The following is a 15856-nucleotide window of genomic DNA, read 5'->3' as shown; positions in this document are numbered from 1 at the left end:
ATTATTTTCAATTTTAAATACGGTAATATGTAATTAACTAAAAATAAAGAGCATGCGTTACATCGCCAATATATGAATATTGTTATTGTAAGTTGATACTATATAATATAAATAATGGGCCAGGATCATATATTTAAAATAGAATTTTTTGTATTATATATGATGTGTGGTATTATATTATATAATATATTTTTTTAAAAATAAAATAATAAAAATTTTAATTAATATTTTATTATTTTAAAAAATAGTATAAATATATTTTAAATTTTAAATTTTTTTTATATATGTTCTTATTATTTTTTATTTTCTTTAAAAATATAGATTAATTTATATTGATAATATATATTATATCGTAAAATATGTATTATATTATATGATATATTTATTATTTTATATTAATTTAATATATTTTATTATACATATTATTTTTATATATATTATAAAATATTGATAATTATACTAAAATTAGGTACGAAATGAGAAAATTCAAGTTTCTTTTCATGGTAATTGCAGCCTTGGAGGCCAGTAGCCACGTTTGCATGCATCAGAACTGATATCAAATATTCTCCGGGTAAATGGTAATTTAATTTAACCTTCACCGGACGCCGATATTATCATCTCCTCCCACGTTCATCAAATCAGCCACGTGTACGCCCGCCATCCATCCTCCCTTCCATATTAATCCCATTGGGGTATCAATGTAAATTTTGAAAAGACTTAGATGGCGAAGGACATTTTCAGCAATTTTTGGCCTGTAAAAGTAAGTAGAGATAAAGGAAAGACAGACATTTGTGCTTTATCTCTCTTAAACGCACACGCTGTATCAGAGAGATCGATGGACAGAGAGAGTATAGAGAGAGAGAGTGAGTGTTGGAGATAGACTTGTACTATTTACTTGGGAAGATAAAGAGATATAAAGAAACGATTTTTCCCATCAAAACTAGCCGCTAACTTCACCGGATAAACTGGTTTTCCGACGGGTGAAACACAAACAAAAACCTCATGGGAGAAACCGGAATCGTCCAGTTTCCGGGGGGCCTAGATCCACGAGCGCAAGAGTTCAGGCCGAGAAACCCTACGAACAACCAAACCCAATTTCCGGTTTTTAGACCGCCCCAAGTTTATTACCCGTTCACTCATCTTTCTCCGTATCCTTTAAACAACGTCGAAGTTGTGCCGTTTTGTGATGCTTCTGGTGCTGGTATAGGTAGCTTAGGTTGCCCTCGGTATCATACACAGGCGGCGTACGTTAGTTGTCCCTCGCATCCTGCGCTTCCTCCTCAGTCCCCCGTGCCAACGAGGACGTTGTTGTTGAGTTCGGTGGCGAGTGATGTGAGTGAGTCGAGTGTGAGGAGAGACTTGGAGGTTTTTGGTGAAGTAAGAGGCGTTCAGATGGAGAGAGTGGGTGAAGGAATCGTGACGCTTCATTTTTATGATCTGAGACATGCGGAGATGGCTTTGAAGGAAATACGCGAACTATACATGCAACTACAAAGCATGCTGGGGAGTCAATACTGTGGTTTGGTTTGGCAGAATTATTGTGAAGGTGAGAGGCCGAGTTCTTCGTTTATGTTTCCAACCGCGCGTGGCCTCATTGCTGGACGACCGGTTTGGGCGCAGTTCATTGTTCCTTCCTGTAATGTTGTTCCCGACGGGAACAATCAAGGGACTATCGTCGTTTTTAATTTAGACCCTGGTGTCTCCTCTTCTAGTCTAAAGGAAATCTTTCAGGCTTTCGGTAAGTTGTGAATTTCTGGATTTTCCATTTTGTTGCGGGTTTTAGAGAGGTTTTAGTTTGTTATTTGAATGAAGAAAAATTGTTGTAATATCTGAAAGTGTTTGGTTTGCCTTTTTTTTAATGGGATTTTGTGATGAGCAGTTTGTTTAAGAAGATGGGGGTCGTCTTCTCATTTCATTTGCCATTTTCGATAACATATTTGACCAGAAATTAAAGAGCTAACCAATGGTCTTTCTTAATTTGCATTTCTTAGGTCCTGTGAAGGAGTTAAGAGAGACACCGCTGAAGAAACACCAAAGATTTATAGAGTTTTATGATATCAGAGATGCAACCAAGGCTCTTAGAGAGATGAATGGCAAAGAAATCTTTAGTAAGGCTGTAGTTATTGAATTCAGTCGTCCGGGTGGCTATAACAAGAAGTTGTTCAATGCCAACGCAAACACAGCCATCATCCCAACAACTAGCACCAGCAACAACATTACTGTCAGTAACTCCAACACTTATATGGCAAGAAATTCAGATTACAACTTTTCAACTCACACATCTTCTAGCTTTCCTCATTCTTTTGTTTCTCAAACTCAACCCATGAGAAAGAAGTCTCCTTCAAGTTCAGTAAAGGGAAACCCTAATGTGAACCAGACTATTACCACTTCAATTGAGGCTTCGGTGGCTTCTTTGTCTTTGGCGGGTGCAGTAGCCAATGCAATTGATGATGGGAATCCAAAGAAGAACGCTAGGAAAAGCCAAGGCAATCATTCAATGGCATCTACTAAACAGCAGCAAGTAAAGAACAGGAGTAGTAATAAGCCATGGAAGGGAAGACTAGTGAGGAGGTTAGATTCTCGTTTCCTTATAAATGAAGATGCCATTGTAGACTCGAATTGTAAAGATTCCCGAACCACTGTCATGATCAAGAACATTCCTAACAAGTACAGGTTGCCACAAAAATTCTATGCAATTTTATATAATTTTTTGTTTAATGATTTAACCTGTATGTTATATTTATTTATTTTTCCCCTTTTTTGTATCCATTCAGTATTCAGTATAATTTTTTTCTGTCTTTTGACATGTTCCAGTCAGAAGCTGTTATTGAATATGTTGGACAACCACTGTATTCACTGCAATGAACAGATTGCCGAAGGAGATGACCAGCCTTTATCCTCCTATGACTTCGTCTACCTCCCCATTGATTTCAAGTAATTCTTTACCTTGCCCTCTTTTTCTTCTTTACATCTTGTTTGCCTTGATAAAGTATAGACTCTGAAAGAAAAGTGATATTTTAGTAACAAGGGTTTATATTTTGATTGTTAAATAGTAACAAGTGTAACGTGGGATATGGGTTTGTGAACATGACATCTCCCGAAGCCACATTGAGGCTATACAAAGCCTTTCATCATCAAAACTGGGAGGTCTTCAACTCAAGGAAAATCTGTGAAGTCACCTATGCTAGAGTGCAGGTTTTTTTTTCTTTCCTAGTAAATTTTTTCTTGTGAATCGTAAATGTTGTGTTTTAATTGTTTTTGTATGTAAAAATGAAAACTTTGTAAAAGGGATTGGAAGCTTTGAAAGAGCACTTTAAGAACTCGAAGTTCCCAAGCGAGATGGACCACTATCTGCCTGTGGTGTTTTCGCCACCTCGAGACGGGAGGCAACTGACGGAGCCACTCCCCATTGTTGGCCACGATAAGCAACAACAGTTGACGACGGTTGTTCATGATGACGATGATGATGATGATGATGATGAGGATCACTTAGACGGCGGTGATACGCTTGATAATAATACCAATGACTCTACTGATTATGCTGACGGAAATGATCTCCTGATTGGCGGCAGCTGCAGCAGCACAAACGGCGGCGATGATGACAGAGACGATGCCATTGTTCTTGCGGCATAAAAGAAGGGAGATTCTGTGTCTATATCTCTCAGTATTATATATAATATAAATATATAAATATATATGTATCTCTATACAGCCATTAATTTGTGTTGCAATATTTACCTAATGGCCGGTTGTTGAGCACCGAGCCCTTTCTTTACGTAGCCTGCTTCTGTTTACTCTTCAGGTTCAGCTAGCTGACCACCACAATCATCTTTTCCATTTACTCCTCTCTCTCAGAGAAATTAAGTTGTAGGCTTGTAGCGTAATCCTTCTTTTCTTTTTTGGTTATATATATTGGAGTGCAGTTTACCATTGTGGCTAGTTTCCAAAACAGCAAAAAAGAAAGAGAAGTGTTGTAATCCTGCGTGAGAATATTAATTATATTGGCCGTTTTGGGTTATGAGTTATTTGTCATTGATAACATAAAATATATATATATATATATATATATATATATATATATATATATATATTCATTGGAAATATTGAAGAATCTTTTCATTTTTATCTTTATCATGGTTTGATAATTCAAAGTATATAAACAATTCAATAAAATTTATTTGTATAAATAAAGCCTATAAATTTTGTGTATAGGGCAAAAATGTATGTTATCATATAATTGGAGATTTTTAAGTAGGTAAAAAGTCTTATTCCTATCTAACAGTGTGGTGAAATTTTACACTTACTAATTTTAAAATGCTTAAATACCTATTCTTACGTAAACATTAACTGTTAAGATTAAAGATAAAAATGTTATTTATCTTTATATTTTAGATAAATATATTTTTATTATTTGAAATAAAAATGATACTTTTATCGATTAGGGGGGGAGGTTCATCTTCTTGAAGGGAAAGAGAATATATAGGAGACGATGAAGTTCATCTAAAAAAAAGAGAAAAAACACTTTATGGGAAAATAAATATTTTTAAACTTTGAACGAAGAAAAATCATTATAATTTTTTAAATATTTTTATTATTAATTTTATTTATAAATTTTTCTCTATGAAGGGTAGTTAAGTTTTTTAAAATTAATAAAAACGGGTTTAAGATTTTACCAAACCGGAGTAAAAATAAGTCTTTTACCACTTTGTCATGAATATAGAGTTAATCTAAACGATAAACAAATGCAGGTTATGATCGAGAGCAGCCAACGGATAAAAGCATGTCGCCAGGTCCCGGCGTTTGTGTGATGGGGAAATGGCCGCCAGTGCCAGTCAATCCGTCAACTTGCTAGTCTTTGTACTTCTCTGGGCTTTCCACCATTATCGATTCCTTTGCTGTCATTTTAGCTCGAGTCTCCTTGCTCTCCTGGTGGCATTTTAATTCCATCATTTACTTTTTACTAAAGTGAGCTGTTCTAGCTGCAGCCACGTTATATATCAACTCCTTGGAGAGCTCATTTACCTGGGCAAACAGGTGATGGGATTCTGTATAAATCTAAAATCCGAATGTTAAAATAACGAAAACCGGGCTGTGCATTGTTTATGTCAGCTAGGGTTTCAGACTCACAAGGAAGCAGATTGTTCTGTTCAAATATAGATTATGGACAATTTTGGGAGGGCTGTTTACCTCAGCTCTTACTGCTTATAATAACCGACCTAGCTACCTGTAACTCAACGCTAGATTTCTTCTTTGTCAACGAGTTCAATAATTGAAGAGATGAACTTGGTCTTATGATGAGAAAGAATTTAAAAGAAAAAGAAAAGGTTACTTATAAAACTTGCAGTAAAGCAAGGTCCGGGAGAAATTTGGGTTTGGCTCGGATGTCTACGTGAATTGTAGTGGCAGTAGCAGAGAGGGGAAGAGAGAGACCACGTGAAATGCTGACAAGTCTGTGCCACGTAGGATTTAAATATGACGTGGCATGAGCTGTGGCGGTGTGATTTGACCTTATCCGTACTATATGCACCAGGTTCTGCAGTGTCTAGCTCATAAAGCCTAAAGGCTCAAACTTTTTGTCACAACCCATGTCCTATTGACGAGGGATTTTTAGTTTTTTTTCTTAGGCCAAAGGATATCACCCCAAGTTTAAGGGTTATTTCAAAGTCACAAGATTTAAAAAACTCAAAATCTCACTTATTTTTTAAAAATCTTAATTATGATAGAGATAAAATAATTATTTAATAAAAAATTTTAAAAATATAAAGTTTTATTATAGTTGCTCCTCACAGCTTAAAAATCATAATTTCTCATTACCTAAAGTTTGAAAAATAAAAATTTTCCCCTAAAGTTTGCAAATGTTGCCAGAGATGGCATTTCCGGTGGTGTCAACTCTCCTTTTTGGCTTGACTTTCTTTGTTGATCACTTTCTAGCCACCACAAAGGCTAATTCCTCCGACGAAGAGGAAATCGTCTTTGTCAGAGCGTCTTCGTCTGAGACAAAGATAATTCAATTATGACAATTTCGTTTTTGTCAGAGAAATTAGTCTTCACTAGTGGCTGAGAAGTAATTGGCAGAGAGAGTCAAGTCAAAAAGGAGAGTTGATGCTATCAGAGACGGTGAAGTTTACTATATTCGATAATGATTTATAAACTCTAAGAGAGAAATTTTTATTTTTCAAACTTTAGGTGAGGGAGATTTATGAGATTTTCAAATTGAGAGAATAAACATAATAAAATTTTAATTTTTTTTGTTAAAATATTATTTTAATTTTAATTCTAACTAAAATTTTTAATAAATAAATAAAATTTTTAATTTTTTAAATTTCACATATATAATTTTGGGATAGCAAATAAACTTGCGTGGAAAATAGTCCTTTGGCCTTTTCCTTATGTCGCCATTCATCATAACTCTCCACAGTTGGCTCTTGACATTTCACTGTTATATGCACTATCTTTATCATCACCCAATTTAATGCTTCCTTCTGTAGCTTCTCTTTTTCTGTCTCTCTCTGGTCACCTCTCCTTTATGCCCTTCCCTTGATGTTATGGGGTTTTGACACGTGGACCGCCTGATGCTGTCCACGTTATCTTCGTCTATTCTTTTTTTTTTTTCCATATTTCCACAGTTGAACCTCGTATTGTTGGTGTCAATATGCAAAATTATATTGCTGACAATGGGCCAGTCCACAACCATGCAATGCAAGACAGGACGACCGGTCCCGCTCTCTCTGTAGCCATTTATTAATGTAGCTATCTTCGGATGCTCTTCCTGGAATCCGGAACATGGGCCACTTCTTCAACCTTGACTGTTTGAAACTTGCAAAGCACAAGGTGGTGGCTTATGGCCATTTATCATTTGTTTAAGAGAAGTAATCGTACAAACAAATACACCAGTTTAATTAAGATGATTAAAATTATCAGTAAAATAACCCAGATCAAGGCTGTTAACAGGATTTGTGTTGTCGTTTCCCCAGGTGTGATTTTTTTTTTCTTGTAATTTTGTTAAGTAGTGTTTGATTTGGAAATTGGGTTGTGTTTTGACGGGTTTGTATGGTCAAAGATATGGCGGGAGGAAGCATGGAAACTGTGGCCTGCGTGCGTGGCTCAGGGCCCTTTTTAGCTAAACAAGGCCACACGGTTGGCCGCTTGGACCCGTCTTATTAATCTAATCTAATCACCAACTTGTTTTGAAACCCAAGGAGCAAAAACAATTTGGTTACTTGGATTCCAGAGAACTTTGGAAAAAGAAGTTGTACGGCTGCCTACCTTGTTTGTTTTATTTTTTAATTCCTCTGTTCCCATCTCTTCATTTTCTTATTAACTAATTCTATATCAATTTATATTTTTGAAAATCATACTATTTTGCTTTACTCAGATTCAGCATTAAATGGGCCAATCTTAATTTGTCAAATTTACCCAAAACCTAGCCCAATGTCCAGACCTGCTTATTTTTTGTTTCACAGAAGTTTGGCCATGGACTCAGATTGGCCCATTTCACTACAAACACGTTTATTCAGATCCAAATTATTGCATAAAACAATAGACAATGGAAAACAACTGTTCTGTTTTAACCATATAATTTCCTGGACGATTTTCCTCCTGGAATGGAAACACGAGCTTGATTAACAGAAAACCCAAGTTAATATATATAAATCCACTGAACTAGAGTTTATCCTTGTGCAATGAAGTCAAGTGCTTTCTCCATTACACCCCATCAGAATTCACAACCTTGGTTGTCTTTGTTGCAGTCAACCAGCTCTTGCTCAGACAATGACCGTAACTCACCCTTTTGATCTTGTTATTGCCCTCCATTGCAACCACAGTTGAAAATGACCAACAGCTTCCTATTATATTAAATGGACAATGGTGGAGAAATTAATTCTGGATTTGTTTCCCCTTTCTTTTTGAGGAAGAGGGGGATTGAGAATCTACAAATAGCAATAAGTAGATGATACTAAAATTTGCCTGAAATGATTTAACAATGTAAACTTCATCTCATTTTCAATTTTATCATGATCTTGTGGTTTGGCACATCAATAGTTTTACTAAGCATGTAAAATTTGCCGTTTTGAATAACCGTACTTGTCTTGTGCAATCTAAACATTTAAGAGATGGAAACTGAGGAAAGAGCCAAACATTATTGACAGTAACATTTCCTGATTATGTACTTTGAATTGTAAGCACATTTGCCTTGGTTCTTGACACCGGTGACTGCTCCTTTCTTCCACCAATCAATAGATGCTGAGCTTCAACTTGTAAGGCTTATCCATTTGGTTCACCTTGTGAATATGATTCAGATTCTGCTTGAAGACATTGAAAAGCCTTTGTTTGTTTTCACTTCAAGTCAAGCGACAGTCTGTGGTGGTTCCATCTCTCATAAAAGTCCCGGAGACTCTCTTTGGATGCCAAGTCACTCTCATGGTAATTAAAATGTTCGGTCAAGCCAAAAACCAGAACCAGCGACAAACCCACCAGTAAGAATTTCTTTGTATCCATCAAGAAAAGTTGAATATTATGAATGCATAAATCAAATAAACGGGAAATGAAACTGTTTGATTTTATTCTAGTAACATGTTAACCCTTTGTGATATTTGCATTCAGATTTTTTTTTTTTTTTGTTCTCTCACAATAGGAATTCAGCTTAGATATAACCGGATGGCGTTGTTCAAGTTCATCCCTGCTGTCATTGACCGACCATTTGCAATACTATGGTGTGCAAACATCAAACACAAGTCATGAAAAAAATCTCCACTTAAATTCTATGAATGAAAATGCTTGCATATATGTCTATGGATCAAATCAGAGATATGTAATAAATGGACTAACTGCAGGGCATCTTTACTTAAGAAATTCTAAATAAAGGCAAGCAATCTGCCCCTCATAGTGCGAGTCGATGATTGGCAACTGTAACTTTGCTTGACTGCTTAACAAACATGCAGTAAAGAGATGCTAAAGATGAATTGTACAACACAAGCAGGCATTTTTTCAACACCAAATCAAATTACCTTAGGCAACTAACCGTGCAATTACACTTGCAAGTACAGCAAAGGTTTCAATTTCTTTCAGTCTTTTCAGTTTCAGAATCCCCCTATCATTCTTACAGGTTGAATAAATATTGAACCGGAGAGTGGGGAATGCTGCTGGACCCTAAATCTTGGTAGCCAGAACAACTAGAACGGTTGCTGGGAAATGCTGTACCATGGTTAGCTAATATCGAGTAACCAGATTGTATTTGATTTGGAAGCATGGTATGATGCATTGCAGCCCACAAGAACATAAGCAATGCATACAAAATGCGTGAGGGGGAACTCCATGTTCTCTATTTAGTCGTATGAAAAATGAAACCTAGAGATTCAGAACATATCATAGCGCTCAAACAAACAGAAGTTCACAGTTTAATTCTACAAAATTCACATAGAAGTGTTTTCCGATTCACTGAGATAAGAATGTAATTGTAAACCCATTGAGAAAATAAAAAGCAATTAAACAAAAATTTCATCAGTGTTGATAAAAATTATGGCATGAACTTACAGTACACATGGTGCTTATGCGAAAACTCATTAATTGAAACAAAATGAGGAACGATACAAACGGAATTACAGAGCATCCTTGTGTTTGTTTTTATTAAGCACTTCTTCTCTCACTCTCCTGCTCTCCGCTTCTTTTTCCAGCCTCTCTTGCTGAAACATCAAAACAAATAAAATTAGTCAACACGTAAATGTCTCTAGGGTTTTCATCGAATTGGGTAAAATAAATATGAGGGATATGTTTAAAAAACTAACAGTAACAAGTCAAAGAAGAAGAGATTAATAATATTAAGATGGAGAATAAACCTTTTCGTCCTGATAGAGGGCGTACCATACATGGAATCTGTCCATGGACGACCAGAAGACGAAGACCGCAAGTGTCATTCCGAAGTATGTCGACATTCTCCCCATCTTTGACTTCGAATTCGGCGATAATCGAGTTACCAAACTAATTAAACTTCAGTGAGAAATCGAGAAAACACAGCAAGGAGTTATCTGGTGCAGTTGACGAGCAATGACTATTATGACCCTGGAGAATGCATAAATGGGTCGGTACAGTATAAAACTAGATTGGACAGGCCGGCCCATTTAGATAAAGAAATTTTCTCGGGAAAATAACTTTCAACAAGGAAAGCACAAAAAAAGCTGCGCTGGAGTGTACGTATAAGGGAGTTAACATCATCGATTCTTCTCAATCAGAATCTTGGATTGGATTGCTGGTAGAGGCTTAGCTTGTAGTTTTAGTATCTCCGGAAGCCTGCTTTTGTTACTTAAATTCATAAACTCTCCATAATTTAGCATAACTCATAGTGATTGATAATAGATATGTTCAAATTTAAGGACAAAAGACAAGCATTTCTTAGAACCTATCTAATTCCCGATTATCTGCCCGGCTAAAACCTTTACCCACAAGAGATCCAACTTGATAATAGGACAAGCAACAAAGTCCAAAACTTAGAAGAATTGATCGGTATTCCAAATTTGCCTTTTTTTTTTTTGCTTCGACTGCAAGAAAATTTCTCTTTTCGTCTTTAATTTCTTTAGGCAAAAATCCTATTATATGTGGATCCCACTTATCAGTTTTCTAGTTTACTATACTGCCCTTGATTTGTTGTACCTTCCAAGTACGCCCGCACACGCATGACCATTTACGTCCAATCATAACCTCGGACAAATCGTTCACCTTCATCCACCTGCCATGATTCTATTACTTGTGTCTATTCTCAGGTTCCCGTATAACTCTTCCCCTCACCTTCCAGCCCCTTTGAATTTTGATCATTTAGAGGCTTTTTTTAATTTTTTTTCATAAAAAGATTAACATGAAGGTTCGGTCATGGTTAGCCATATGCACCACCACCTCCACCGATTCTACCGCTCTATTTCCAAAGAGTCAAAGACCTTTACTCTCGGACACCAGCAGCTCCTCCGATATTGCCGGAAGTTCCACGTCGATAAGCGACTCCAGCTACAGTAGCCTACAAAGCAACCTCTCGCTTCAAACACTGCCCTCCGTTCCTTCCCTCCAAAAAATCTCATCGGAAGATACTGCAAACTTCTCATATTCTCAGGTTTGCATAACCTCACTTAAGCCAAAGCCCAAGCACCCGATCGGCTGCATCGCTATCCGTCAAAGCCTACTCTATGCCGCCTCCGCTCACGAAATCAACGTCTACGATCGTAACACGTGGAGCCATCTCGATACGTTTAACAATGACGGTTCCTCCTCTGGCTCCGTCAAGTCTATTGCTTTCTGCAATGGAAAAATCTTCACTGCTCATCAGGATGGCAAGATCCGAGTGTGGCAGTTGACGCCGAGAAAGCGTCACAATCTCGAAACTACTCTCCCTACTGTTAACGACCGTTTGCGGCGTTTTATATTTCCGAAGAACTACGTCAACGTCCGGCGTCACAGGAGGAAGCTCTGGATTGAACATGCTGACGCCGTAACCGGTCTAACAGTCGATGACGATTTGATCTTTTCGGTCTCTTGGGACAAGAGCCTGAAAATATGGCAGACCTCTGATCTCCGTTGTTCTGAGTCTATTAGAGCGCATGAGGACGCCGTCAACGCAGTGGCGGTTTCCGCTGACGGAACAGTTTACACTGGATCTGCTGACAAGCGGATTCGGGTCTGGGCCAAACCTTTTAACGAAAAGCGGTACGGGTTGACAGCAACTCTAGAGAAGCACAAATCTGCCGTGAACGCTCTGGCCTTGAGCGACGACGGATCAGTGTTGTTTTCCGGAGCTTGAGACCGTTCGATCTTGGTGTGGGAGAGAGAGGACAGTGCGAATCACATGGTAGTGAGGGAAGCTTTACGAGGTCATAGTAAAGCAATTTTGTGTTTGATCAACGTCTCTGATTTGCTGATGAGTGGTTCAGCAGATCGGACGGTCAGGATTTGGCAGCAAGGTAACGACGGCAGGTACGGCTGTTTGGCCATTTTGGAAGGCCACACGAAACCAGTGAAGACGTTGGCGGCAGTCATGGAAGATGGCCAAAACGGAACCGTTTCCGTATTTAGTGGAAGTCTGGACGGTGAGATTAAGGTGTGGCAGGTGTCGATGCCAAAGGATTAAGGTGCCATGGAAATGTACATTTAATTGTTGAAATTATATTTTGAGTTTATATCAGGCCAAAAGGACTATTTCCTACTTACACTATCCTGATTTTTCAAGTTTTTTCTTTTTAATTTTAAAAATCTCAAATACTCAACTATAAACAATTAAAATTAATAAAACTTTAACTCCTTAAAATTTTATTTTTTTTTGCTCTCTTAAATTTTAAAAACTAAAAGTTTTCATATAACTTAAATTTTAAAAAATGACAGTTTCCCCTTAAAGTTTAGTATCTAGATGTCCAATGCCATCTTCAGCATCATAACCGATGGCCTCCTCCTCTCGAAGCAAAAACTAAAGGGAAACAAAAATTAAATAATCATATCACTTAATTAAAAACTATCACCTCAATTTATATAAACAAATTTGTATACATAGTTTGGAACTCTCTCATCTAACTGCAGGCTATCAACTTTATTTCAATACCGTTGTTCCCATGACTCCTCACACTTCAAGGTAATACTTATATTTGGCGAAATCAGAATTCATAAAAAAATTATAACAATAAAATTATATATACTTATTTTACGTATATAAATATATACATATTTATATATATTATCATATAATTATATAATTTTAAATTAAAAATAAAATAACATATATAAATATATATATTTATATATCTAAAATAAATATATATAACATTACTCAAAATATAAATGTACTCATTTTTTTTGAAACACAAAGGTGGGTCATATCAATATCTTCGGCAATTGTTGATATGGATTAAAAATCCAATAAAGAGGGCCCAAAACCTTTGGATTATGACTTAAAGCCCAGGTTTTATCACAAGTACAATTGTCACTAACCCGTCTCCCCAAATTGCATTGCTTCAATCATGCGTTGCTTAAGGAAAAAACCAGTGTTAGGCAACAGCAGTCACTTGGCAGTGTTATCAAGATGGCAATAAGACTGGCTGTGCTAAAAAGCTCCGGGATTAAATCAGGATGCGCCTTATCCTTCATGCGGTTGGCCCACGTCGCAGCCCTTCCTGCGCCGATGAACTCAATTATCAGTTCTCCTATTGTATCTCCACCTTTGGTTTTACCAGATATCTTGGAAGGAAAAAACAGCAGCGGTTTCGGATTCCCAAGTTTCTCATTTGGCGGATCCATGGAACTTATGGCTGTCCCCAAAAAGAAGGTAAACAATTTTTCTTTTCCATTTTGTGTCAACTGAGAGTTTGACCTTAATTTTTGGTCATAGAAATTTTTTTTAAATTTCAGGATTGATTTGAGATTTATGGGTTATATATGGTGGGATATTCATCCATCAGATTTAGGGTTTTAGATTGCATGATTATCCATTAGGTTAAGGGTTTTAGATTTTTGTGAATATCTATTATGGTGATGGGTTCAGATTGTATGATTTATACAATTTTTAAGATTGCATTGAGCAAACCAAAGCTATTTTAGATGGTGTGGATTATCAATCATCATAGCGCGCTTTGAAGAAAATTTTTATAATGTGGATGTACTTTATCCCTTGAAATATGCATAATTCTGAATAGTCCTTTGTCCGTGGTCCTCTACCCATAAAGACAAAATTTAAGATTTTCTATATAAAATTTCTGTCAAGCGATTCTTATGGCTTTGTCAATCATGCAGGTTTCTCCCCACAAGAAAGGCATAAGAAATGGACCAAAAGCTTTGAAGCCTGTTCCAGTGATTATTCGGTGCAGGTAAGGTTTTTTCCAATAATGTTTGCATGTTTCTTTTTTGATGTTTCGGATTGAGTTTAATCTATTGAGGTAACCTATTTGATATAAGGTTATGTGGTTAGGTAGGTTCGGATCATTGTTTGGGGAAAATTAAATTGGTTTGCTGTAATATGCCAGCCTCTTGAAATTTACCATACCATTTTATTTTTGTTTACGACTTCTATTATGTCAACCAATCTATAGGATTAAAAAGTCTTTCTTTTCATCCAATTTATAGTAATTCATGTACATTCTCTCACTCTATACTCTAGATGTTAAGAATGATATGTTTACTTTTCTCAAAAAGAGCCTTCTATTAAACCGAGGACATTCTTGTTTGCTTTTTTTCAGAAAGAGATAGATTTTTCTGTAGTTTAAGGGGTGATACAAAGAACTCATTAGTATCACATCTTCAAGGCTTTCAGTGCACTTAGATTTCAATTTGCTTGTAAATACATTTAGATTGATATATATTCTAGAATATAATCTACCACATCATTGCAGGAGCTGCGGTCGAGTGAAGTTGCCACACTTCTTTTGTTGCAGTGGAGAGAGGCGGAAGGAAGAGTGATGGATTAAACGATTATGCTAGCTGCTTCTTTGCAATGAAGCTCCAAACATGGTTTTGAAATAGGAATCAACTATATTATTTTTGGAATTATCTATCTAAACTTTGCCAGATTCTAATAGTAGAAATACTGATTGCATGATGCATTTCCTTTTTCATTCTATCTTAATGATTTCTTCATTTAAATGAGGTTCTCAGCACCCACATTTTATAAATTAGCTTGGTGGATAGGATTTTTTTGTTTTTTATAACAATGTAATTCTGCTACGGATTCTTTACTCTGGGTGGTGATGTTTATTGCAGAGATGGCATTGAAGCCTTTGAATGACAAATTTACTGTGAAGAAGAGGTCATTTTTTAATTTATTTGCTTGGAAATCATTGAGAGTCCTTGAAACTTGGATATTTACCATTCATATATTAGATACTTTGGTTGTTTTGTATTGATTTTCTCATTAACAGGTTGTATTTGGTTGAGTATGGTTTGTTTTAATTGATTTATTTCATTATCATGTGTTTTAATGCAATCATAATTCAAACCAATAAGTCACGGGCTGTCCTTGATGATGTGAGATTGGACTTCAAAGCCTTATTCGTGTCACCCAATAGTAAAAAGTTGGCCAATGGATTACGGTGGTTCATAAGACCACAGTAAGAAATTATACCTACCCAATAAGACAAGTAGGAAACTACATTATTGCTGTGATTGGTGAAGGCCACACGGATTGCCCAGCACAACTAACCACAGGCACCTAAATGTTTATAAATCAAGGTTTGGGGAGTAAGAATAAAGAAAGCAAGGCACAGAAATTATAGACCTTTGGTTTCGGTGCACCTTTGAAGGCAGTTTCATTTCATTGAATTGGCTGAGCAACCGAGGTAGACCTTACATTATTACACTTGTTCTTCTTGATTCTTGAGATAGAGAATAGTGAAAATTCTACTCCTTTTGTTTTAGATTAACCTTTCTCTTCTATCAACTGAGGCTCTATTTTTTACAAACACTGCGAAGTAAAGATGAAGTTTGGGAAAGAGTTCAGAAACAAAAACTGCCGGAGTGGACAGAATAGTTTACTTCTTATTTACTGGTTTTTATATGATCTTGTTCTTTTCAGGGTTCTTTTTTTGGTTGCTCTATTGCATTAATTGTTGCTATTGTGTTAAGAAAAGAAGCCCGGAGTCTAATGGACAAGAAGGTGTTGAGTCATGAAAGTGACTCCATTCAGATGATTGGAGTATCATTTTTGTTCTTGAAAATAAACAATATTGAAACAATAAGAGAAACTGCAAAATTATGCATGGAAATCATATTATGAACTTTTCTTACAATTTTTCGTGTTTGGATTGAAATCGAAGAATAAATTAATTAATATCAGTAATAATTTTATTTCTTTTATTTTATTTAGTGGTCAAATTAATATTAATGTATAGAAGTGATATTC

The 15856-nt window shown here is 36.2% G+C and overlaps 3 protein-coding genes and 1 pseudogene across 4 annotated transcripts; 3 read left to right on the top strand and 1 right to left on the bottom strand.

Annotated features, from left to right (window-relative positions):
• Positions 1–837: 837 nt before the first annotated feature.
• LOC123217546 (protein terminal ear1-like) lies at positions 838–4018 on the top strand. The gene is made up of 5 exons (XM_044638622.1): positions 838–1738; positions 1992–2673; positions 2815–2934; positions 3054–3195; positions 3289–4018. Exons 1-5 carry the CDS (start codon positions 1003–1005, stop codon positions 3631–3633), a joined length of 2025 nt encoding a protein of 674 aa, XP_044494557.1. The 5' UTR covers positions 838–1002; the 3' UTR covers positions 3634–4018.
• Positions 4019–9482: 5464 nt separating this feature from the next.
• LOC123215555 lies at positions 9483–10408 on the bottom strand. The gene is made up of 2 exons (XM_044635706.1): positions 9834–10408; positions 9483–9680 (listed from the first exon to the last, which is right to left on the bottom strand). The coding sequence occupies exons 1-2, from the start codon at positions 9936–9938 to the stop codon at positions 9597–9599; spliced, it is 189 nt and encodes a 62-aa protein (XP_044491641.1). The 5' UTR covers positions 9939–10408; the 3' UTR covers positions 9483–9596.
• Positions 10409–10651: 243 nt separating this feature from the next.
• Positions 10652–12190, top strand: LOC123215554 (annotated as a pseudogene).
• Positions 12191–12941: 751 nt separating this feature from the next.
• Positions 12942–14891, top strand: LOC123216002. Of its 2 annotated transcripts, XR_006502181.1 has the most exons (4): positions 12942–13291; positions 13756–13829; positions 14352–14469; positions 14719–14891. XR_006502181.1 is itself a non-coding variant. In XM_044636338.1 (3 exons), the coding sequence occupies exons 1-3, from the start codon at positions 13049–13051 to the stop codon at positions 14416–14418; spliced, it is 384 nt and encodes a 127-aa protein (XP_044492273.1). In that variant the 5' UTR covers positions 12942–13048; the 3' UTR covers positions 14419–14891. The 2 variants fall into 2 exon arrangements, 1 of the variants encoding a protein (XP_044492273.1); XM_044636338.1 differs by having other exon boundaries at positions 14352–14891.
• Positions 14892–15856: the final 965 nt, after the last annotated feature.

The sequence above is a fragment of the Mangifera indica genome, chromosome 5 (assembly GCF_011075055.1).
Source record: "Mangifera indica cultivar Alphonso chromosome 5, CATAS_Mindica_2.1, whole genome shotgun sequence".
NCBI classification, from domain to species: Eukaryota; Viridiplantae; Streptophyta; class Magnoliopsida; order Sapindales; family Anacardiaceae; genus Mangifera; species Mangifera indica.
The sequence above is the reverse complement of the archived record's forward strand: the minus strand, read 5'-3'. Positions and strand labels throughout refer to the sequence as shown.